General features: G+C 48.9%; 1 protein-coding gene across 1 annotated transcript in view; it reads right to left on the bottom strand.

Moving 5' to 3' along the window:
• Positions 1–644: 644 nt before the first annotated feature.
• NLRC3 (NLR family CARD domain containing 3) overlaps positions 645–22,775 on the bottom strand; it is a 33,479-nt gene continuing 11,348 nt past the window's right edge. The window contains exons 2-19 of the mRNA XM_003790830.3: positions 20,437–20,498; positions 19,979–20,180; positions 18,133–19,882; positions 17,122–17,208; positions 11,884–11,967; positions 11,237–11,320; positions 9,734–9,817; positions 7,984–8,067; positions 7,049–7,132; positions 6,381–6,464; positions 5,790–5,873; positions 5,167–5,250; positions 4,651–4,734; positions 3,404–3,487; positions 2,912–2,995; positions 2,220–2,303; positions 1,732–1,815; positions 645–1,457 (exon numbers count right to left, since the gene is read on the bottom strand). Coding sequence (XP_003790878.1) covers positions 1,367–1,457; positions 1,732–1,815; positions 2,220–2,303; positions 2,912–2,995; positions 3,404–3,487; positions 4,651–4,734; positions 5,167–5,250; positions 5,790–5,873; positions 6,381–6,464; positions 7,049–7,132; positions 7,984–8,067; positions 9,734–9,817; positions 11,237–11,320; positions 11,884–11,967; positions 17,122–17,208; positions 18,133–19,882; positions 19,979–20,156 — 3,198 coding nt within the window. The 5' untranslated portion in view covers positions 20,157–20,180; positions 20,437–20,498 and the 3' untranslated portion in view covers positions 645–1,366. The remainder of the gene's footprint in view (positions 1,458–1,731; positions 1,816–2,219; positions 2,304–2,911; positions 2,996–3,403; positions 3,488–4,650; positions 4,735–5,166; positions 5,251–5,789; positions 5,874–6,380; positions 6,465–7,048; positions 7,133–7,983; positions 8,068–9,733; positions 9,818–11,236; positions 11,321–11,883; positions 11,968–17,121; positions 17,209–18,132; positions 19,883–19,978; positions 20,181–20,436; positions 20,499–22,775) is intronic.

Below are 22,775 nucleotides of genomic sequence, written 5' to 3' on the forward strand. Positions count from 1 at the left end.
AGCAATTCTCTTGCCTCAGCCTCCCAAGTAGCTGGGACTATAGGTGTTCGCCACAACACCTGGCTATTTTTTTGTTGTGGTTGTCATTGTTTAGCTGGCCCGGGGTGGGTTCGAACCTTCCACCCTTGGTGTATGTGGCTAGTGCCGTAACCACAGTGCTATGGGTGCCAAGCTATGAATGCTCGTTTTGGGGGCCGGCACCCTACTCCTTGACCCACAGGCACCGCCTGTGAATACTCATTTTTAAAGAAACATTTTAGAGAATAGTGATTCCTTTTCAAATTTAAAAGCACGCGCAGTGGCTCATGCCTGTAATCCCAGCACTCTGGGAGGCCAAGATGGGAGCAGCACTTAAAGCCAGGATTTCGAGGCTACAGTAAGCTATGATTGAGCCACTATACTCCAGCCTGAGTGACACAGTAAGACCCTGTCTCTTTAAAAATTCATTTTAAGTGATTATCACTTTATAGTCTTTATAAGTATTTTGCTTAGTTATTTAGTTGATGAAAGAGAGCTGTGATGTCCATTTGGAATCTTTTCCTTTCCTCAAAACAGCTGAGGGAATTTATCCATATGAAGCTCAGCTTGCTTGTCTTCATAGGAAACTGTAGGCACAGTAGTGGTTTTGAAAACCTAACACAGAATAACATTATTAAAGTACCAACATTTAATGCGCCTGTGTGCCAGAGACCAAAATAACATGTGGCAGACATCATCCATGTCTTGGAGAGATTTTTTAAGGTATCTTACAAAGTGGCAAAATCCTTGTAAAACATTTTTGTCTGTTTCCAAAATCTTAGAATTAAAGTTTTCATTTGTATTCACAATAATCCCATTTTTCCATGTGTCTATAATAAAGATTATACCTACAACCTTTTTTCTTCTTAAGCAAAGAAAGGGTCTCCTCTGTCACTTCTGTCAAACTGATGCTCTTAATGAACTCGGGGATGGCAGCTCATTTCAGAGTGGGATGATTTTAACCAGGTAAGTAAAAAAGGGTGGTAATAAAAGTTTTTTAAAGTTGGGGGCAGATGAAGACCTCAGGATATAAGTAAGCTAGAACTAGCTTCCTACATTGCTGGGCTTACAGGCCTGTGTCCCCAAGCCCCTTGGTGGCAACCTCTTCCCTTGTCTGTGCTATAGCGGAGTGTCCCATCTGCCACTGCTCAGATTGATTCTGGACCAGGGCAGCTCACGACTTCCTTGGATAGTATCTTTCCTTCCTCCGTTCAGGAGACCAGGACTCTTGCTAGATCAGCATCATTCCCAGATCTCAGGAGGACCCCTCAGAGATGGGTCTTTCTGTTCAAAAGCTTCCAGCTGAGTCTCTGCCTGTCCTGCCTGGTCAACCAGGAACTTGTTTTGCTCACATTTCAACAGTGCACGCGGGAGCATTTGTCTTGATAGCCTCTGAGATCATTCTGGCACCAGATTCCCCAATGTGATTTCCCTGGAGACTGGAAAAGAAGTGTTAGGTCAGGACTCGGCTTGGAGCCTGCAGGTTCTCCATAGCAAAGCTGGTTAGCACTACAGAAAAGCCAGAATCTCTGTTTCCAGGACCCCTCCCATGGACAAGGCACAGGGTGGCTCCCTCTTAGACCAAGTTTCTCTGGAGAGTTGCTGAGGGGCCTGGGAGTCCTCTGAATTCTAGAATTAGTCAAAGACGGGGTCTGACCTGAGAGTAGTTCTGAAGGTGAGCAGAAAGGGCGGAAGCTGCTGAGCCTCACTCACTTGATATGCTGGAGCCGGTGGTTTCCAGAGAGTGCGGTGGCGACACATATTGCCCCATCCATCCCTAATGAATTCTCTTGAAGACTAGGCAGAGAGAAGATGGAGGCACCAGAGGAAGCCAACACTATGTTGTCTTGTGGGGGCAGCAGAAGGGACCAGCAGTTCTGGGGCTAATTTATCCATGGGCACCATGGTAACCACTAGGTGGCAGCTGACCCTTGAGACTGGCATCTACAAGTAGCCAGATTGTCCCACCCAAGTGCCACGGAGGAGGTAAGACCTAAATGCATATGCTAAGTATCTGACTCCTGACTTCAGCAAATAAGCAAACCGAACTGCAATTTAATGTGGGCCGTAATGATCAGAACAGTGCGAATGATTCATACTCAGAAGGAAATAGCTAGAGAGAAGATGAGCATTTTATCCCAAAAGACCCAGCAGGGAAGTTTGCTGCCCTGGGACAATGGTTGGTCTCTGCAACCACTTACTTGAGTCTTCGGAGACTTGAATTTACCTTCAGAGCGCTCGCCAGGGCTTTGGCTCCGGCCACCCCAATGGCATTTCCTCTCAAGCTGTCAGGAAAAACAGGAAACCTAAGACACAGGGACAGGCTGGGAGGTGATTATGATGCCTCTTCAGGTGAGTGTAGTGTTACTTGGTGATGGAAACATGGACTTGAGTGGTGACAAGGGTTACAGTTAAAGTTGCTGCTGCCACCTCTTTGCCCAGGAACAAAGCTTGGCTCTTGGGAGCAGGGCATGCAGGAAGGTGAGGCTGGCCCAGTCTGGGTGTTTTGTGGAGCCCTCATCCTCTTCCATTCCAAACAGAAACCTGGGCTGAGGCAGGAGGAGCTGCACTCCAGGAGCAGGTCCCAACAGGGATGATGGGGACACAGTGAGCCCCCCAAACCCAGCCTACGAGGAGTTTAGATCTCAGAGATCAGCCTGGGCAAGGCCAAACGGCAGAGCAGGAGCTTAAGGAGAGGACAGCAAGTGACAGTGATCATTGGGACAGGGGATGAAGTGAGAATGGGGAAATTGGACATACCATGTACTTGATCTGAAATGAGGGTTGTTAAAATGATTTGAGTTGCCATGTAAACTGGTTATGCCCTATACCCATTTTGAATCAATAGCTTGTTTCTTTGGTGAAAAGATGTAGCTGGAAAATGGAAACTTACTCAAGAATCTCCAAGGTTCTGTTCACAGCCAGGGCCTCCCCGAGTGCCTGGGCCCCTGGGGCACCAATGGAGGCCACCTGGAGACTGAGGGGTATTGTGGTCAGAGCAGCATGGATGTGGTACCCTCCTCCCTCTACACCTGTCCTGAGCCTGGCTCCCTCCAGACTCTCACTTCACTTTCAGCACTCCTTGACTTAGGGCTGAAAGTGGAGAAGGTACTGAAAATTGTTGGCCAATGACCTGTCTGAATGCTTCATCCCCTGCCTACACTGATGCCTAAGACAGAGATCTGGATGCTAAGGACACAGGAAATAGAAGCAGTTTCCTGGAAAGGTTGGGGGAGAATGTTCACTGTACCCCTCTATCTAGATGTTTGATTTCTCAATTGCTAATATTAATATTTCCTATAATAGGAAAGTGGAACTTTCCTTGACTTGCAAACAAAAGCATGAAAAGGGCTGGTTTCTGGGACTGTCAAGCACAAGGACTTACTAGAGAGCAGTGAGGGCTGTGTTTGCCTTCAGTGCACTGGCCACCGCAGATGCTCCTTCGTCCCCAATGGCATTCTCCTGTAAACTAGACACAGCATGACCCCTTCATGTGCATGAGGTGCTGGGAACATTCTAGCAATTACCTGCCGGGTTTTGACCTTCCAGATTTGACTACAGACATTACAGACATTAGACTCCCAGAGTCACCCTGCCCTTAGTGAACAGCAATTAAAGGCCTTGGCCTCATAATTAATGCACAGAGGGGTTTGGAGTCTGCATGAGTCTGGACAAGGCAAGCAGAAGGCAGAGGCAAGCAGAAAAGACGTGGAAATTACTGACAACAGGGACTTGGGACAAAAAAATGGTATGCTTTTCAAAGCCAACCAGAAAATTAAAGCCCTCAATTCCTAGGATATTCTTACTGGTCAGGGTTTTGCATCTTTCCCCCCTCCCACACTGGAGGAAAATAGCAAGCCCTAGAGCCGTAAATGATAGAGTTCAGTTCACATGGACGTTGGCATGAAGGGAGCAGTTTCCCTTCATGATTTTAGCAATCTGTGTCTGTGTGCTGGGTGTTGTGCAAGGCAGGAGGCACCTTCTGCCCACTCAGAGGGAAGACATAATTAAAAGCAGTTACAGTAGGCCAAGTGCTGGCTGCAGAGGAGACCATCTGTGTGTTCTACCCTAGTGTGATTACAGAAAGTGTAAACCAAAACCCAAAGGATGAGATGGGAGAGGGCCTGGCACATCTGAGAAACCCAAACAAGTGGAGCTGAGTTTCTAGAGTGGTGAGAAACAAAGCTGGGGAGATTGAAAAGACAGCAGATCTGAAGGGGCCTTGTGAGCCATACTCAGTACTGTACTTCATCCTGCAGGTTCTGGGCAGCCATTTAAAGACCACACTCAGGACAGGGACAGATTCATGTTCCAGAAAGATTGATGGGTAGCAATGTGGAGGCTGCTGTGGGATGCTAGTGAGTGGTGAGAGCTGGAACAGTTGGTTGATTGGTTACATTTGCGAGATTGGGAACCAAGAAGCAGGCTTGTGGGAGAGAACACAGGCAGCTGGCAGTACCTGGGAAACACCGTAGGGGAGATGTAGAGTGGTGTGGGTGCAGGGGGTTGGTGCTTGGGGAGGAGGTCATTGGAATCCTGGGGAAAGAGGAGCTCCTAGAAAGGAGTCCTGTGCCTGATGGACACCAGGTTTCCAGATCCCACTTCTGTACAGCCCCTGAGCACCATACTCACTCCAAGCTGGTTAGGTTCCGGTTGAGCTGTAGTGCTTGTCCCAGGACTTTGGCAGCACTGGCCTGGATGAAGTTCCATTGCAAGCTGAGGAGACATAAGACATGTGTGACCAGGTGGCCCACAGCAGAGCCAACTGGACAGGGGATGGAGTCCTGCAGGGTGTGGCAGAATTCCTGCCACCTCCTCAGGCTCAGTCCCCCAAAGGGCTACATGCCTACTCTGTTGGTGGTGACCACAGGGACAGGCTCAAGTAGGGACTCTTCAGATGGCCTGTGCATGAAGCATGGGACACCATGAGGTACAACATGGACATTCACCTCCTAACACTTGTCTGTGGAGCAGCCTTAGAAATCAGAACATGGGACAAAGCATGGCCTGCTGGAGGCTGCGGGCCTGGGAAGGCCCCTGAGACTTGTGGTGGTGCTCCAAAGCCACACTGGTCTTCACACATCATTTGGGTATAGCCCTGCAGCTCTGCACAGTGGCACAGAGTGGGGCGGGGGAGCACAGACTCACTGAAGGGATGTGAGGGCACGGTTTTCTCTCACTGCTGCTGCAATGGCCTGTGCACCCTGGTCGTGGAGGAGGTTGGCTGTCAGGCTGGAAAGAAGGGAACAGGAGCAAAGGAGTGGGGCCCAACCGTGAAGCCCTCTGTCCTCAGTCACCAGGGAATTCAGACCACTCACCCCCTCTGCTCCCCAAGGAAGCATCAATGTCAAAGTTTTCAAGTTCATGTTTAAGGGAACTGGATTGCTGTACTGAATCCTGACCACAGACCAGTGGGGGTTGTCCCAGGCTCAACTTGGTGGTTGTGATGACAGGTCACACAGCCAGGATATGGTGGAGCTACCTGTGGGTCACGCCGCCCAGGAGCTCCACATCCACTTGTCAGAGCCCTTCCCACGTACTTGTCCACATCACTGGGTAAGGCAGTGCCTCAGGCCAGCCTCATCCTTGTGTGAGTTATACCCAGCCTCCCAGCTGCTCCTCCCCAACCAGGTTCTTCTCTAACCCTGTGGAATGACAGTGGTGCCCAGGGCTTGGCTGTCATAATGGCACCCCTCAGCTCTGGGCTTTTTGTGGTGTGGCCATGGTCATTCAGAGCCCTCAGGACCCCCCCCCAGACCCCCATCACATACTCTAAGTTCCTCAGGGTGCTGTTGGTGCAAAGCGCATGAGCCACAGCCTGGGCTCCCTCAGGGCTAATGGAGTTTTCTCGCAGGCTGAGGAAAGAGAGAAGACCCTGAGCTGCTTACCCAGCAGACGTGGCCTCTGGCAGGAGACAAGCCCAGCTATTTAGTTTGCTACAAGCCTAAGAATCCTTAGGTGGGACCTAGCCTCCTGAGCAATGTGGGCTGAGGTGTGAAGAAGCCTGTTCCAGCTGCTGGGCTCCATGGCTGGCCAATCAGGCATCCCCACTTTATGCCCATCCACAATGCAGGGAGTCCAGGAGGAAGTGGATAGCACAACAGGACAAGACTTCAGAGGGACAAGAGGTGAGCGAGCATGCAGGGGTGCCCAAGAGGCTTGTGTCTAGGAAGGGGGCAGCAGAACAGACCCACTGAGGGCTATAGCTGTCCCCTGCTCCCTAAGAGTGGAGGAAGAGCAACAGGCTGCCAGGAAGACTGCCCAGCCATAGATTTCCCCCATAACAGGCTTCCCAGTGCCAAGGTCCCTTTAGACCCCCCATCAATGGGACAACTTGGCTGAAGAGGGAGGCCAGGACTTACTTGAGGCTGAGAAGGGTCTGGTTGGTGCAAAGGGCCCCCATCAATGCTGCCACTCCCACGTCACTGATGGAATTGCTCTGTAGGCTGCAGTCAGAACAGAGTACCCTTGGTGGGGCTCTCCTGGGACCCAGAGGGAGCTGCCCACTCTAGCCTGGGACCACAGGCCCTGGGTTTAACAGGGCGTTGGAGGACCTCAGAGGGTCACCACCCACAGTGCTCTCAACCCTGTTTCCCTTCCCTTCCCCACACCTTCTAGCCCCTGCCAGATCAGGGCAAGTGGGTTTGTGCAATGAGCCCTAAACTTCAAACTCAGTCTCTATGTCGGTGGTTCCAAATGGCCTTGGTATGGCCTTGGCCTGCATCCCCCAAAGAGATGGGTACAGGATTCTTTCCAGTGTGGAAGCAGCACCAAACTCCTCTACTCCTCTCCAAGGCTACCATCACCAACTCTTTCTTGAACCACCTGTGCTACCTCTCAAAGGCACTCAGAGCTTGTCATTCTGAAAACTCAAGAACCAACTTGAGCTCCTGTCTAGGGAAATGTAGCTGATGGGTGATGAGGGTTCTGGCAGGGAAGTGGCCCTATTCCAGGACTGCCAGCCCAGAATCTGCTGAACGGAGAACCCAGAGGGAATCACCACCCCTGGACAGTGGTCAGGCATACTCACTCCAAGCTCTCCAGGCTCTGGTTCACCTTCATGGCCTCAGCCAGGGCCTTGGTGCCTCCATCACCAATGCTGTTACTGGAGAGCCTGTGAGAGATGGGACATGGTAAGCTGGCCTCCTGCAGCAGCCTGGGGAAGGCTGGGCCTGGGGATAGGGGCCCCAGGAAGCCTTCAGTGGAGAGCTGAATCTGATGTCTTAAGGGTGTCCAATGCACAGTCGGTTCTGCCTGAGACCTGTTGGGCCATGTTCTATGTAGTTGACTGTAAGAGATCAAGGCAGCAAAGTTCTGGACTCTCTGGAAAGAGCAGGTGGGGGCAGGCAGGGTCAGCCCTTTACCAAAAAGAATTTGTGATACTTTATGTGAAGATGGCCAGGAAATGCTGTTTTTCTTCTATCAGCTGGGAAAGCAATAAATGTGAGCTTGAAGAGGTAGGGCTCACCCAATCTTTGGAACCTGGTTTTCCATTCTGCTGGTCTAGTGTTTTGGAGTCCAAAGCCAACTAACCGCCACCCATCCATCTACCCATTTATCCGTTCATCCATTCATCCATCAGTACACCCATTTATCCACACACCCATCAATCCACTCATTCATCCACCCATCTATTTACTCATTCATCCATCCCCACACCTATTCAACCATCCTTCCATCCATCCATCTACCCACCCACCCAGACAGCCAGCCACTTACCCATCCATGTACCCAGGTCCCTATCTAGCCACTCTTCAGCCACCTACCCAATCTTCTGTCCATCTATCCAACCAGCCAGCCAGCTGTCTACCCATCCATCCACTCATCTACCCAGCTATCCATCTTCCCTGCCAGCCATCCAACCATCCAACCATGCATCCTTCCTCATGCTCACTAATATTTATGATGGGTTTGTCATTGTGCTGGACACTGAGCATGCAAATTTGGCCCTTCTGCATTTCTCACATGAGCTCCTTCAGATTCTTGTTCTGCTTCAGGGCATCTGCCATTCGCTGAGCTCCCATGGGTCCAATGGTGTTCTTTTGCAGGCTGTGTGAGAAGAGAGGGATCCTCAGTACAGCTGGCCATAGCTGTTCCCAGACCAAGGACAGATCAGGTTCAAGGTCAGAGACAACTAGTGTGCCCTCTCCATTTATCACAGCAGGGGAACAGGGATCTCCTGGAAAAGTCTTGATTGTTGCCAAAGTGATGCTAGTGGGCTGACATTATGTGGGAGAGTAAGCAGCAGAGCAGCTGAGGCCTGTTGTAAGGGGCTGAAGAGCAGAGGGTGTGGTGATGTCTAGCAACCTGCCAAGTGGGGACTTTCCTAGACAAGTCCTGTGGCCCTCACCCAACAGTCTGCCTCCTATCCAGACCAGCCAGCAGCCTGCCTCCACCAAAAGAAACCTCAGGGAGACCCTCTGTTAGGTTTCTTTTCTTAGAGAGCTACTTCATTTTCTCTGCAATCCTAGGACAGACAGGGCAGGGCCTTTCCTCCTATGTGAGGCTAAATACAAATTTTTTTTTTTTTTGAGAAAGAGCCTCAAGCTATCCCCCTGAATAGAGTGTTGTGGCATCACAGCTCACAGCAACCTCCAACTCCTGGGCTCAAGTGAGTCTCCTGCCTCCACCTCCCAAGTTGCTGGGACCACAGGTGCCCGCCACAACGTCCGGCTATTTTTTGGTTGCAGCCATCATTGTTGTTTGGCGGGCCCAGGCTGGATTTGAACCCGCCACCTTAGATGTATGTGGCTGGCGCCTTAGCCACTTGAGCCACAGGCGCTGAGCCACAAATCTTTTAAAAATGTAATTTTCCTGGGTAGCACCTGTGGCTCAAAGGAGTGGGGCACTGGCCCATGTGCTGGAGGTGGCGGTTCAAACCCAGCCCTGGCCAAAAACTGCAAAAAAAAATGTAATTTTTCCCTGGTTCCAAAAAGAACAGAAACACTCCCTGATACACCTTTTCTTAGAGTATTTCCTTAAGAAAACTTGAGATTGCAAATCCTTTCTCTGTCCCTTTGAGATGTGTATAAATCTTTTTAAAAAGCTAAATCAGCCTCTTGCCAGTTTCACAGCCAGGAATATCTTTTATAAGGGACTCAGATGTTTTTCTTTGAAACATCAAAGGAAGACAGAGTCCCTACCTGCCTGCCTCTGTGAAAATTAGCCTGAGGAACCTTTCTAGGTAAGTACCTGCATGTCATAAAGATAGGAGAAGTTTTATTTTTCCTTTGGATAAAAGAAATTAGGGAGCATAGGTGGCCACCTTTATTATCAGTTGAATTTAGGACGAATTGTGGATGAAAAATGGTGCTGTCAGGTCTTCTTGCTTGAGGACAGTTGTCTGTTTATCTTGAGAACCCAGCTATAGGAAAGGGTGAGATTTCTTTTTGTCTTTACAGTGTCATTGGCAGGTTGTCCATGATGCACACTGTAGTTGGTTATTTAATAATAAGCATTACATTGCTTATCCAGTAATAAAACTATTCTTTCCTACATCTGTGGAGAGGATTTTCTAGCTTAGCAGGAGGATTTATATAAAATTATTTCCCCAGTATCTGTTCTCGGGATAACAGTGAACATCAAGTGTCCTAGGGGCCATCCAAATGGGTCAGAAGCCTTAGAGGCCTTTCCCCATCCATTCCCCCCTTGCAAGAAATAGGCAGAGAGGCCCTGGGAGGAGGCAAGAGAGGCAAGAGGAAGCACGTCCACTTACTGCAGCACGGAGAGGGTCCGGTTGGAAGCCAAGGCCTCAGCCATGGACCTGGCACCATCATCCCTGATTGTGTTGCTCTGGAGGCTGCAGAGGCAAGAAGAAGCGCACCCAGAGGTGGCCTGAACTCTCACCAAAAGATGGCTCAGAGGCCCAATGGGTGACAGCAGCTGACTTCAGTGAGAAGGGGTTCTGACACTGCATGCTTTGATTGCTAACCAGGAAGGGAAAACAGATGGCCCTTCCTGCCATTGCTTGGGGCTTAGTTTTTCTCTGAATCTGTAAGCAGTTGCCTCCCAACTGGGAACAAGGTGCCTATGCTCTCTGGATAACAATGACAAGGTCATCAATAGTCCTTATAGCTAAAAAACTCAGTGCCCAAATGTCAGCAAGTATATGGAGAAATTGCAACCCTCACACTGCTGGTGGGAATGTAAAATGGTTTAGTCTCCATGGAAAGCAGTCTGGCAGGTCCTCAAAAGGTTAAACATGGAGTTACCACATGACCTAGCAATTCCACTCCTAGGTATATACCCAAAATAATTGAAAATAGGTACTTGAAGACCTGGATATGAAGGCTCATAGCAACATTATTCATAGAGCCCAAAAGGTGGAAAGAACTCAAATATCCATTAGTAGAGAATAGATAAACAAATTATGGTCTGTCCACATGATGGAATATTATTCAGCCATAAAATGGAAAGAAGTATTGATACAGGCTACAACATGAATGAACCTTGAAAACATTATGCTAAGTGAAGTAAGGCAGACACAAAAGTCCACACATTATATGATTTCATCTATAGAAAATATCCAGAGTTGGTAAATCAATAGAGACAGGAAGGAGATTGGTGGTTGCCAAAGCTGGAAGGAGGGGAGAATGTGGAGTGATTGCTTATGGGTACAAGTCTCCTTTAGAGGTGATGAAAATATTTTGGAACTAGTAGAGGTGATCATTGCATAGCATTGTGAAGGTACTAAATGTCATTGGACTGTACACTTTAACATGGTAAATGTAAGTTTCACTTTAATTAAAATAAAAAAGTAATAAAACTAGAACAAAATGACAGTACCCACTCAACTAAGGATGGACACAACTACGAGCTCCTCAAGGGGACACAGCAAACCATACCAAACCATAGGCACCTCTGGAAGGTAGGCTTTTTAATGTCCTAGAAAACATCTCGGGGGAATTTTGACACCATAACCTTGGAGAGCTCCCCCTTCATCAGAGGATAAGAGGTTTTCCTTAGAGATTATTCTGCTGTTCCATCTCTAGTACCCTTCTGCCACTTCTCCTCTCTTTGCTGCTCAGGCCATACACACAAGCTCAAAAACTGAAAAAGAGCCAGAACTTGGAAACTCACTTAGGATACAAGATCCCTGGTACCAAAGAGGATGGAGGCTGGTGTCAAATGCCCACCATATTGAATTGCCTCCCACTCTATAGATGGCACTGAGGAGAAGGTTTTCTGGGCCCTCTCCTGGGGCCAGCAGGTAACGTACCTCAGCGAGATCAGTGTGTGGTTAATTTTCAGAGCATCTGCCAGAGCCTTGGCCCCTTGTGGTCCAATGGAGTTACTGCGGAGGCTGGCAGAAGGAAGAGAAAGAACTGTTGTTCTCTTCCATCTGACTCCCAAGAAGGAAGAGAGAACAGAGATGACACCAACCCTCACATCTATGATCCTTAAAGGAAATGTGTCAGGATTTAAGGTTTCACATTTAGTGGAACCAAGGCAGAGATCTTTGTATAGTGAACAAAGAAGGAGTTTCCAAGATAGCCCCAGCCCCGTGTGATGGGCAGAAAGGCAAGACCTGATGGACTAGTGGGCTTGGGCAGGTGTACAGCTGGGGATAAAGCTAATCCCAGATTCGGGGCCCCAAATCTGATGTTTCACAGAGTGGGGGCTCAGCTGTTCTTCCGACCCACCCAGGGGAGCTTGTGAGCCAGGGGTGGTTTCCCTCTGTCCTATTCCTACAGGAGCCTGAAGTCCTTGGAACCAGCTCCAAGTGCTCCCTAGGGGCTGAACCTGGAGAATCAGGAAGAATTGATAAGATTCCAGTCATGTCAGGGCAGAGGAAGGCACTTCCCAGAATGGTTCACAGCTCCCCTGGTCCCAGTGATGAAGTGTGGCCTTTGGTGTCCTACTTACTCCAGAGTGGTCAGACTTCTGTTGACCAGGAGGGATCTGGCCAGAGCTTTGGCCCCTTTGTTACTGATCTGGTTCTCAGCCAAGCTGCCCAAGGAAAGAGAGAAGACCAGTCATTTCAGGCATATAAATCTTGTCTCCTCTCCTTCAACACTTCTTTAACCCCCTAGGCCTGTCTAGCATCATCAAGGCCTATACACAGGTGGAGATAAGATGACGTCTGGAGCAGAATGGCAGACAAAGAAAAACCCCTGGGCAGGGTAAGGCCAGAGTGGGTAGACAGACCTCACCCTGACAAGGGGTTCCAGGGAAATGTTTGGCCAGAATTCAGCACAACAGCTTCTACACCAGTAGTGCAGCAGAGAACATGGACAATTATAGTAGTCTGCCCAGGGATGCCAACCACTGGCACACTGGTAACCTGACTCAGAAAAAAACAAGGGACAAATAACTGGTCTGTAGCATTTTCTTATTTCCATGGTGTAAATATTCCCACTATGGCCAAATTGCAAAATTCCTAAAAATTTAATAGTTCTTATGAACTGATACAAGCTAGTTCCAAAACACTACTCATATTAGCCTCTACTCTAGTGCAAAGTGGGAAATAGTAGAGTTATTACAAAACTAAAGGAAAAAAAGAACTGTACATCTGTATCTGCCTTGAATGAGTGATGCCAGGCATTTGCTGGTGAATCTACTTAATGTTGCCACATGTATCCAGTTTCAGAAATGGTAGCTGTTGAATTTCTTGACAGTTTTTCAGGCATTTAGCCCATGGGATATAGTTGTTCAATTACAATTCCCAGGCTGGTGCTTTTTAAGCTATTTTCCAAGGGCCCCTAGGATTCCCAGAAAACCACAGGCCAACAGGAGGATGAGGGAGAACTAACGGGCTGGGCTTGGGCCCCCGCATCCCCACTTCTTTCAATCCCAATAACTCCCTTTTTGTCTGTTGTACTTCAGAGGATTATGCCCAACACATCACTTTTAGAAATGGTTCTATTGCTGAGCTGGGCACAGTGGCACATGCCTATAATCCCCCCTATTCAGACAGCTGAGGCAGGTGGAGCACTTGAGGCCAGGAGTTCAAGTCTAGCCCAGGCAATACAGCAAGACCCTGTCTCCGAGAAAAGAAAAAAAGAAAAAGAGGTGTTCCATTGTTTAAAAATGTTTAAAGATCAGCTTGGTGCCTGTAGCTCAGCAGCTAGGGTGCCAGCCACATACACTGGGGCTGGCAGGTTCGAACCCAGCCTGGGCCTGCCAAACGACAAAATCAACTACAACGAAAAAAATAGCCAGGCATTGTGGTGGGCACCTGTAGTTCCAGCTACTTGGGAGGCTGAGGCAAGAGAATCGCTTAAGCTCAAGAATTTGAGGTTTCTGTGAGCTGTGACACCACAGCACTCTATGGAGGGTGACATAGTGAGACCCTGTCTCAAAAAAAAAAAAAAAAGATTAAAAAAAAATGTTTAAAGATCTGGCGGTGCCTGTGGCTCAAGTAGTAGGGCACCAGCTCCATATACTGGAGGTGGAGGGTTCAAACCCAGCCCCAGCCAAAAACTGCAAAAAAAAAAAAAAAAAGTTTAAAGATTACTGTGAACCCTGAAAACCTAATCCATCAAGATGAATCCTAAGTGACTAGCTGGCCTTCAATTAAAACTACAGTCAAGTGATCATTTGCTGACTAGAGGTCACACATTTTTTTTTCTTGTTTTTTGAAACAGAGTCTCACTTTGTTGCCCTCAGTAGAGTGCCCTGGTGCCCTGGTGTCACAGCTCACAGCAACGGTCCAGCTCTTAGAGCTTAGGCGATTATCTTGCCTCAGCCTCCCGACAGGCGCCTGACACAATACCCGGCTATTTTTCTGTTGCAGTTGTTGTTTAGCAGGCCCAGGCTGGGCTTGAACCTGTCCCCCTCGGTGTATGTAGCTGGCGCCCTACCCACTGAGCCACAGACGCTGCCCATACACAGGTTCTTTTGAGTTCCCAGAAAACCTACAGGTCTGCTTAACTTTGGGACTTTGATAGCTGCCTATTCCTGTTTATGCTGCTTGAAGCAATCAGTAGTCGGTGACCTATAACAACCAATCAGAACTCATCAAGGATCAGCCAATCAGAACTAGGCAAGTTTGAACCCTTCATTTGCATAAACTGACCTGGGTGGAGATTCTATAAAAGGTCAATCCTAAAGCTCATCCTCCCTAATCTTCAGAGAAATGCAAATCAAAACCACCCTGAGATATCCCTTAACCCCAGTGAGAATAGCCCATATCATAAAGTCTCAAAGCTGTAAATGCTGGTGTGGTTGTGAAGAGAAGGGAACCCTGTTACACTATTGGTGGAACTGCAAACTAATATAGCCTCTTTGGAAATTAGTATGGAGAATCCTCAAAGAACTCAAAATAGACCTTCCATTTGATCTCACAATCCCATTATTAGGCATCTACCGAAAAGAAAAAAAAAATCATTTTATCATAAAGACATTTGCACTAGATTTATCACAGCTCTTTACAATTGCCAAGATATGGAAACAGCCTAAATGCCCATCAACCCAGGAATGGATGAATAAACTGTGGTATGCGTATACCATGGACTACTATTCAGCCATAAAAAAGATGGAGACTTACATCTTTTGTATTAACCTAGACGAAGAATTAACACATTCTTCTTAGTAAGGTATCACAAGAATGGAAAAGCAAGTATCCAATGTACTCCATACTAATAAGAAGCCAGTAGAAAATCTAACACATGCCCACATAAGAGAATAACTCAATTCAATTCAAGTTGTTGGGAGAAGGAAGAAGAGGGAAGGAGGGAGGAGGATTGGTGTGCTCCCACCTAATGAGCCCAATGTAAGGGTATATGGCACACCTCTTGGGTGTGGGACACTTCTACAATAGGGACTTTACCTAACAAACACAAGCATTGTAACCTAATTGTTTGTACTCTCAAATTAATCTGAAATTTTAAAAGGAAACAAAGATCAACCCTCCCTTTGTCCTCCAAAGAGGCTTTGTCTCCCTGATTTTGCAAACTGTTCTCTGAAATAAGGACTTTTTTCTCAAATTCTTTTCAGAGAATTTTGTTCACACCATTCATCTAGGGCATTTTCCTTCTTTCTTTCTTTCTTTCTTTTTTTTTTTTGAGACAGAGCTATGGGCACTGAGCCCATGCAGGCCATTTCTATAAACATATTCTCAAATTCTAGAAAAGTCATTGTTCCCTCCAGTACTTCTATAATATTTTATAAATAATATTTAATGAGCAGCCATTTGCATTTTCTGAAGGATGCCTTGGGCATTTCAAACAAGGATATGGCATTGAGCACCAACATAAAGAGGTACTGGGGAACATGTGGCCATAGGAAAAATTTTTGGCTTCATTCAGAATAACTTCTGAGTACTACCCAGCTTCCTTTAAGCAAAACTAGAAGTTTGTCATGTGCCAAAAATGCTTGGGGACTCCTATGAAGGAAAAACCTATTAATAATGGGTTGTCATTATCATTTTTTTGTTAAAGAAGTTACATTTATATCTTCTGCTAACAAGGCAAAAGTAATCCTGTTAATAATAACCAGCCCTGGGTTTGGCGCCCATAGCTGATTACGGTGTCAGCCACATACACCGGGGCTGGTGGGTTTGAACCCAGCTCAGGCCAGCTAAGCAATAATGACAACTGCAACAGAAAAATAGCTGGGCATTGTGGTGGGTGCCCATAGTCCCAGCTACTTGGGAGGCTGAGGCAAGAGGATCACTTAAGCCCAAGAGTTTGAGGTTGCTGTGAGCTGTGATACCACGGCACTCTATCTAGGCCAACATAGTGAGACTCTGTCTCAAAAATAAATAATAATAATAATAACCAGCCCTTACCCAGAGCTTTCTCTGCACCCGAACTTCACAACAACTCTAAAAGGCAATGTGGGCTCTGCAGACATAGCATAGTAGTCACAAGCCAGCCACATGTACCGAGGGTTGCAGGTTCGAACCTGGCCCTGGCCTGCTAAAACAGTGACAACTGCAACAAAAAAAAAGCCAGGCATTGTGGTGGGCACCTATAGTCCCAGCTACTTGGGAGGCTGAGGCAAGAGAATCACTTAAGCCCAAGAGTTTGAAGTTGCTGTGAGCTGTGATGCCACAGCACTCTACCCAGGGTGACATAGTGAGACTCTGTCTCAAAAAAAAGGTAATGTGCACTGAAGGATTAACCTGGCCCTTAGAATATGCTGGCATAAGAATGTCTTGGTTTACCTGGGGGCCTTGGGCCATGTTGGAGAGTTTATCTCACAATATGATTTGTGGTAGGGGTCTTGGGCCATGCAGTACCAGCTTGCCCTCTGTAGACTAAGGTCATTCATCCAAGTGATCAGATATGTCTTTGTAACCCAATCCCCAATTAAAAATCCCAGACACCAAGGCTTTGATGAATGTCCTTGGTTGGCAGTATTTCTAGCGTGTCATACATTGCTGGGAGAAGTATTGCCATCTGTCCACTAGGAGAGGACAACTGGAAGCTCACACCTGGTGAGCTCACGTCCTTTCAATGTAATTAATTGTAACCATGAGTATAATGGTGTTTTTGAGTTCTGAGACCTAGCAGATTGGTGAACCTGAGGGTGGTCATAGGGATCCCCCCAATTCACAGGTAGATATTCTTTTAAGCCCATTTTTATTACCAGGTGATTTGTTCAAGGTCATACAGAGCCCATGACTCTAACCACTATCCTCAATGACTGACTTGTTCCTGACTCAGTCTAAATTGTTAACTCCAATAAAGATTACTTCAGAACCTGGAGGCTTGTGTAAGGATGAAAAATTACTCCCTGAGTGCTGTTCTCCAACTACCCTCAGAGCATCACATCAACTCAACTACAAAGCAGCATGTTATGTGATCCAGAAATGTTATTCCAGGAGAGATTTCATTAGTACATAAGCCAGCATACAAACTTTTGTCTAATGATAGCATTAAAGATATAGTTTTTAAATTAAAAGTTATTTAAATTCTAATGCTTCCATGACTGCAACAGTGTCTGGTCATTTCCCTCTTCTTATAGATGAGGTACCTGAGCCTCTGGCACTTTCTGGAATGGGCAGAAACAAGCAGACTGGATCCTGAGTCACAGGCTTCAAAGATAACTCTCCTTGAAGGTGCCACTGGCCAGCTGCACAGAGAGGATGATGGGGAGGGGGCCCCATAGCCCACCAGACAGGTGTGTACCCTGGGGGGTCTCCTGGGTCAGCATTACCTGATCTTCTGAATGCGACAGTCCTTTCCACTTAGCACACTGCCCAGCAAGTCCATCACTGGATCCTGGAACTGGTTGGTGTCCAGCCTGCCCAGGGGAGCGGTGACAATGAGTGTCGGCTGCAGACTCACTCTCTGCCTCTCTGCATCCCACCCCAGAACCCTCACTGCAGCTCAGAGATGTATGCTAAGCACACCCACTGTGTGCGCCTTTCTAAGAGAGGGAATGGAAGGTTTGGTGAGCCCTGTGGTGCCTGTTCAGAGGCGTCTCCTCACAGGCTGCCATCCCAACAGTCCACGTGCCACATGCCTCTGCAGGACACCATTTGTAAGGGCACCTAAGCTGCTGTCAGCCCACAGCTGACATTCCCTCAGCCCACATTTTCCCCTTCCTGCTTGCTAAGGTCTAGAGAAGTAGAAGAGGAGGACAGTGCCAGCTTCCATCAGACAGAATGGTTCAGGAGGTGTTGTGAATTGGATTGTGTCCCCCAAGCAGACATGTTCAACTCCTGACCCCCAGTGCCTCAAGAATGTGGCCTAAATTGGAAAGCGGGTTGTTGCAGATGTAACTCATGAAGATAAGGTCATGCTGGAGTGGAGCAGGCCTATAGTCCAGTGTGATGGTGTCCTTTTCAGAGAGGACAGTACCATGTGAAGACAGACACACACAGGGGAAAAAACAGCATATGACACAGAGTCAAGGAATGGAGCAATGCTGCGACAAGCTAAGGATCACCAAGGATTGCTGGCACTGCCGGAGCTAGAGAGGCAAGGGAGCACCGTCCCTACAGGTGTCAGAAGGAATGAGGCCCTGCTGACACCTGTATTTAGACTTCTGGCCTCCAGAGCTGTGAGAGAACAAATTTCTGTTGTTTGAAACCGCTGAGTTTGTGATCCTTTGTTACAGCAGCTCCAGGAGATGGATCATGGTACAGGAAGGAACATCCAGGTCCTTCTCTCACCACTACCCCCACCCCTCCCCAGCCCAACCCCAGCCCATCTCAGCACCCACCTGAGGCTCTGGCAATACAGCAGCTGGGGCAGCAGACTCTGGAGGACGCCTGGGCTGAGGCACAGGGACAGGTTGGCCTCCTGTGCGCAGGCATCAGACACTTGTAGGAGGTAGGCCAGGGCAGCCCGGTGCAAAGGGGTTGTTAGCCCTGCCAGGGCCCCGCTCTCCATGGCCTCCTGCATGCTGGAGGCCAGCTCTGTGTGCTGTAGCTCATGCAGGCAGTGCAGGATGTTGACCGCCCTGGCACAGACTGCAGCATCAGGGCGCAGACAGCCCTGCAGGAGCTCGGCCGCCTGGGCCCGGTAGCCTTGGTGCTCACCTGGGGCCAGCAGGGAGCCAGCCAGCAGGTTGTTGACTCTCGGAGACAAGAGACCTGAGAGGAAGCGCAGGAATACATCCAGCCTCCCGTCCTCAGCCTGCATGGCCCGCTGGGCTGCGCACCTGAAATGCGTGAGGAAGCCCAGCCTGGGCCAGGACACACCACTCTCCGTGAAGAGGTCGAAGATGGACTTCTTGGAAGCACTGTAGTAATACGTGGCTGCCACGAACTCCTGCAGAGACAGATGTGTGAAGCAATAGGCCACTGAGGAGGCCAGCGTCTCCTCACGCTGCAGGAAGCAGCTGCATGGTGTACCCTGCAGCAGAGTGAGATCCATGCCCAGCGCCTTCATGTCCTGCTCATAAAACACGTACTTCTTCTTGACCAGCCCATGGAAGGCCAGCCTGCCCAGCATACCTACCATCTTGCGGCCACCATGGGCTACCTGCTCAATTCGAGGGCTCACCTTGCCCTTTTCATGCCCCTCCCCACTGAGGGCCATCCTAAAGTACCAAGAGTAGAGCTCACACAGGGTCCTTGGAGGCCGCAGCTCTGTATCCTGGAGCCCTGACCTTTTGTGGCACAAGTAACCCAGCACCAACCCCGTGAGCCTGCAGAAGGCTGGAACAGTACACATCAAGTACAGGGCCCTGTTGGCCTGCACCTGGCTCAGGATCCAGCCCAAGACAGTCTCGTCCTTGGGAAACATTTGCTCCAAACATAGCTTGATCTCCTCCTCATTAAAGCCCCGGATCTCAGTCATCCGGTCCACCAGGCCCCCTGGGATCTGACCAGCTGCACTGGGACGGGATGTGATCCAGACAGAAACTTCCGGAAAGAGGTTTCCTCGAACAATGTTGGTAATCAGGTGGTCCACCTGGATCTCCTTCTTGGGGTCTGTGCAAGCCACAGTATTTGAGAAGTCCAGAGGCGTCTTACACTCATCCAAGCCATCCAAGATCAGGAGGACTCTTGTGGGGGCTGCCAACACCAAGGTGGGCTCCCTGATGTATGGGAAGATAGAGCGAATGAGTCTGTCTGCACATAGCTTCTCGTGGGTGTTGAGATCCCGGAAGGTCAAAGGCAACACCAATGAGAAGTCCTTGCCAACCTGTCCTCGGGCCCAGAGGCGGACAAAGTGTCTTACCAAGGTGGTCTTGCCCATGCCAGCCACACCGACAGTAATGGAGACACGGGGTGGGATGGACACCCGGGAGAGAGGCAGGAAAAGCCTGTCCATGGTGATGGGCCTGGCAGGGCGCCAGCCCCCACGGGTGGCCTCCACCTGTGTGAAGTCATGTTCCTTCAGCTGTAGGTCTGTTAGGCCCTCCACCAGCAGGAGGGTGGTCAGCCTGTGTGAGGTGCTGCCCAGCTCCAGGCCGCCTCCCACCCTGCTCAGCAGGGCCTCTCGGTGCCTCTGTATCCTTGAGTCTGGAGGACAGAGGCCAGAGGTGAAGGCAGGATCAGGGAAGGCTGGAGGGGAGAAGGCCCAGGTAGATCCCTCCATGGCCTCCCAAGCTGTCCTACCGTTGCTGCAGGATCCCAGCGGGGAGTCTGATGTCTTGTCAGGAGGCTGTGGGGCCTGGGAGCCCTGCCCACCCTTCCCGGTCAGCAGGTCCATGAGGGCTTTCACCTGCTCAGCTGGGGAGCTGGTGCCATGGCCCTGGCCAGCCTCCCTGCCCGTCCGCGCCTCCTGCTTCCTCATGGAGTCTGGGATTACCACCAGGAGCTGTGAAGAGAGGCCCCAACCCTGCTGTCTGCCACCCTCACTCAGTGGCCTGGAATGGGTAAGTGAACTCCCAGGAATGGGGCTGAGGAACCTCCGCTTCCCACTTCCAGAGCTGCAGGTAGCTCACTGGCCTCACCTCTAAGAAAGGTCTGGAAGGGCTTATTTGTTTCCAGATGGTGAAAACAATCACATGGATGCAGAAGCCAAATGGATAGGAACTGGGATTCTGGGCTCATACTCCAGCCCTGTCACTTACCAGCTGGGTGACCCTGGGCAGGCTGTGTCACCTGTCTGCATCCTGGTGCCCTCGTTTGTGACCTAAAAATGGTGACGAGGTTTCAAGTAGAGTCGTTGAAAAGGAGAGGGAAATGAAAGAAGCCTGCCTGTGAAGGTGACACAACATGATTCCCACTAACATGCTGGAAAAGGCAAAAGTGTGGAGATACATGTACAGAGCCTGTAACAAGGCCAGGGGCAGGGCAGAGCGATTGGGGGTGGAGCACAGAGGGTCCTTGGGGTAGTGACACTGCTCTGTAGCATACATTAATGGTGAATGCACATCATTATGTGTTTGTCCAAACCCACAGAACATACAGCACCAAGAGTGAACCCCAATGTAAAGTGTAGACTTTGGGTGATAGTGAAGTGTCAGTGCAGGTTTATTGATTGTAACAAATGGACCACTCTGGTGAGCATGTTGATAGTGGCAGAGTCTAGAAGGGAGACAGGGAGAGGGTATACGAGTTTATGGGTTAGAAAAAAAACAGAAAGCCTGGGTTTAGTGCTCATGCCTGTAATCCTAGCACTCTGGGAGGTCAAGGCCGGTAGATTGCCTGAGCTCAGTAATTCAAGAATAGCCTGAGCAAAAGCAAGCCGCTATCTCTACTAAAAATAGAAAAACTAGGCTAATCAAGGTGGCTCACTCAGCACTTTGGGAGGCCAAGGCAGTTGGATTGCCTGAGCTCAGGAGTTCGAGGCCAGCCTGAGCAAGAGTGAGACCCCTTCTCTAAAAAATAGCCAGGTGTTGTGGCAGATGCCTGTAGTCCAAGCTACTCAGGAGGCTGAGGCAAGAGGATCTCTAGAGGCAAAAGAGTTTGAGGCTGCTGTAAGCTGTGACACCAGGGTACTCTACCAAGGGTGACAAAGATAGACTCTGTCACGACAATAACAACAATAAATAAATAAAAATAGAAAAACTAGCCAAGTGTTGTGACAGATGCCTGTTGTCCCAGATACTTGGGAGGTTAAAACAAGGGGGATCACTCAAGCCTAAGAGTTTGAGGTTGCTATAAAGCTCTACCCAGGGCACAGAGAAAGACTCTGTCTAAAAAAACGGGAAAAAAAGAAAAAGAACAGAAAGGAAGAAAAGTCAAAAAAGAGAGAAAGCTACTTCTCAGAGCAGCTACACAGCTGCTTTTCTTACTGTTTTCCCAGGGTCTCCCAGGATCACAGGGGCTCCTGGCCCCCTAGCTGCACTGTTGCTACTGGGGATGGTGATCCAGATGCTAAGAGTCCAAACTATGCTCAAGGCCCACCCATTTACATTCCTCTGCCTCCGTCTTGCCAATGCTGGCCATCCCCCTCTGTGACCCTCCTGTAGCCAAGGTGGACACTGAGGACCCCACACTCACCCCTACCTCCTCACCAGGTATGTAAGCCACGGCAACCCCTCCAGCAGGGCCCCAGGAATCAGGGAGTAAGGGCCAGCCATCTGTCATCCATGGTTTGGGGAGAGAAAACACGATGCATGGCCAACAGAGATCACAGCCCCTTGTTGCTGATGGCAGCCCTGTATGCAAACATGCCCCAGATGTCACTGCACAGAGAAGCAGGTCAGATGCATACTGTCAGACCCTTCAGTTCTCTGATTCTCAGTGTTTAGCTTAAAAATTAACTGGCTAAAGCCCCAAGGATTAATAGATTCCCTGACCCTGGATTTGCATTAGGGATCCTGGAATTTTAACTCAGGTTGAACCTTTTTATTTTTTTGAGACAAGGTTGTGGTCTGTCACCCAGGCTGGAGTGCAGTGATGCCATCACAGCTCACTGCAACCTTGAATACCTGGGGCAATCCTCCTGCCTCAGCTTCCCAAGTAGCTGGGACTACTTGCCATGTTGCCCAGACTGAGCTTGAACTTGAACTACTGGCCTCAAGCAATCTCCTGCCTTGGCCTCTCAAAGTGGTGGGATTATAGGCATGAGCCACTGTGTCCAAACTAGGTGAACATTTTTATCTATAAACTTCTGAAAGAAACGTAGCAATAAGTAAAATAGCATTTTCCAGTCATTTGGTTCATACTAGTGCTGAAGAGGCAAGGGATGCTATGAATTAAAAGTACATGGTATCCAAACAAGCTGAGCAAATCCAGGAACATCAGCACTAAGCCAGAGCACGGCCACTCTTGTTACACTGCTTCAGAGTCCTTGGCTATTCTCACTGTTATTTTTCTAAATGTCAAAGCCAAGGGGAAAAGAGATGGGATTTTGATAAAAGTTGCATTATGTGTGTGGATCCATGTGGGTAACTGGAGGTCTTTCTTTATTTCATTTTGTTTTATTTATTTATTTTTTTTTTTGGAGACAGAGCCTCAAGCT

This window comes from Otolemur garnettii, unplaced genomic scaffold, assembly GCF_000181295.1.
Source record: "Otolemur garnettii isolate 467f Iridium unplaced genomic scaffold, OtoGar3 scaffold00044, whole genome shotgun sequence".
NCBI lineage: Eukaryota > Metazoa > Chordata > Mammalia > Primates > Galagidae > Otolemur > Otolemur garnettii.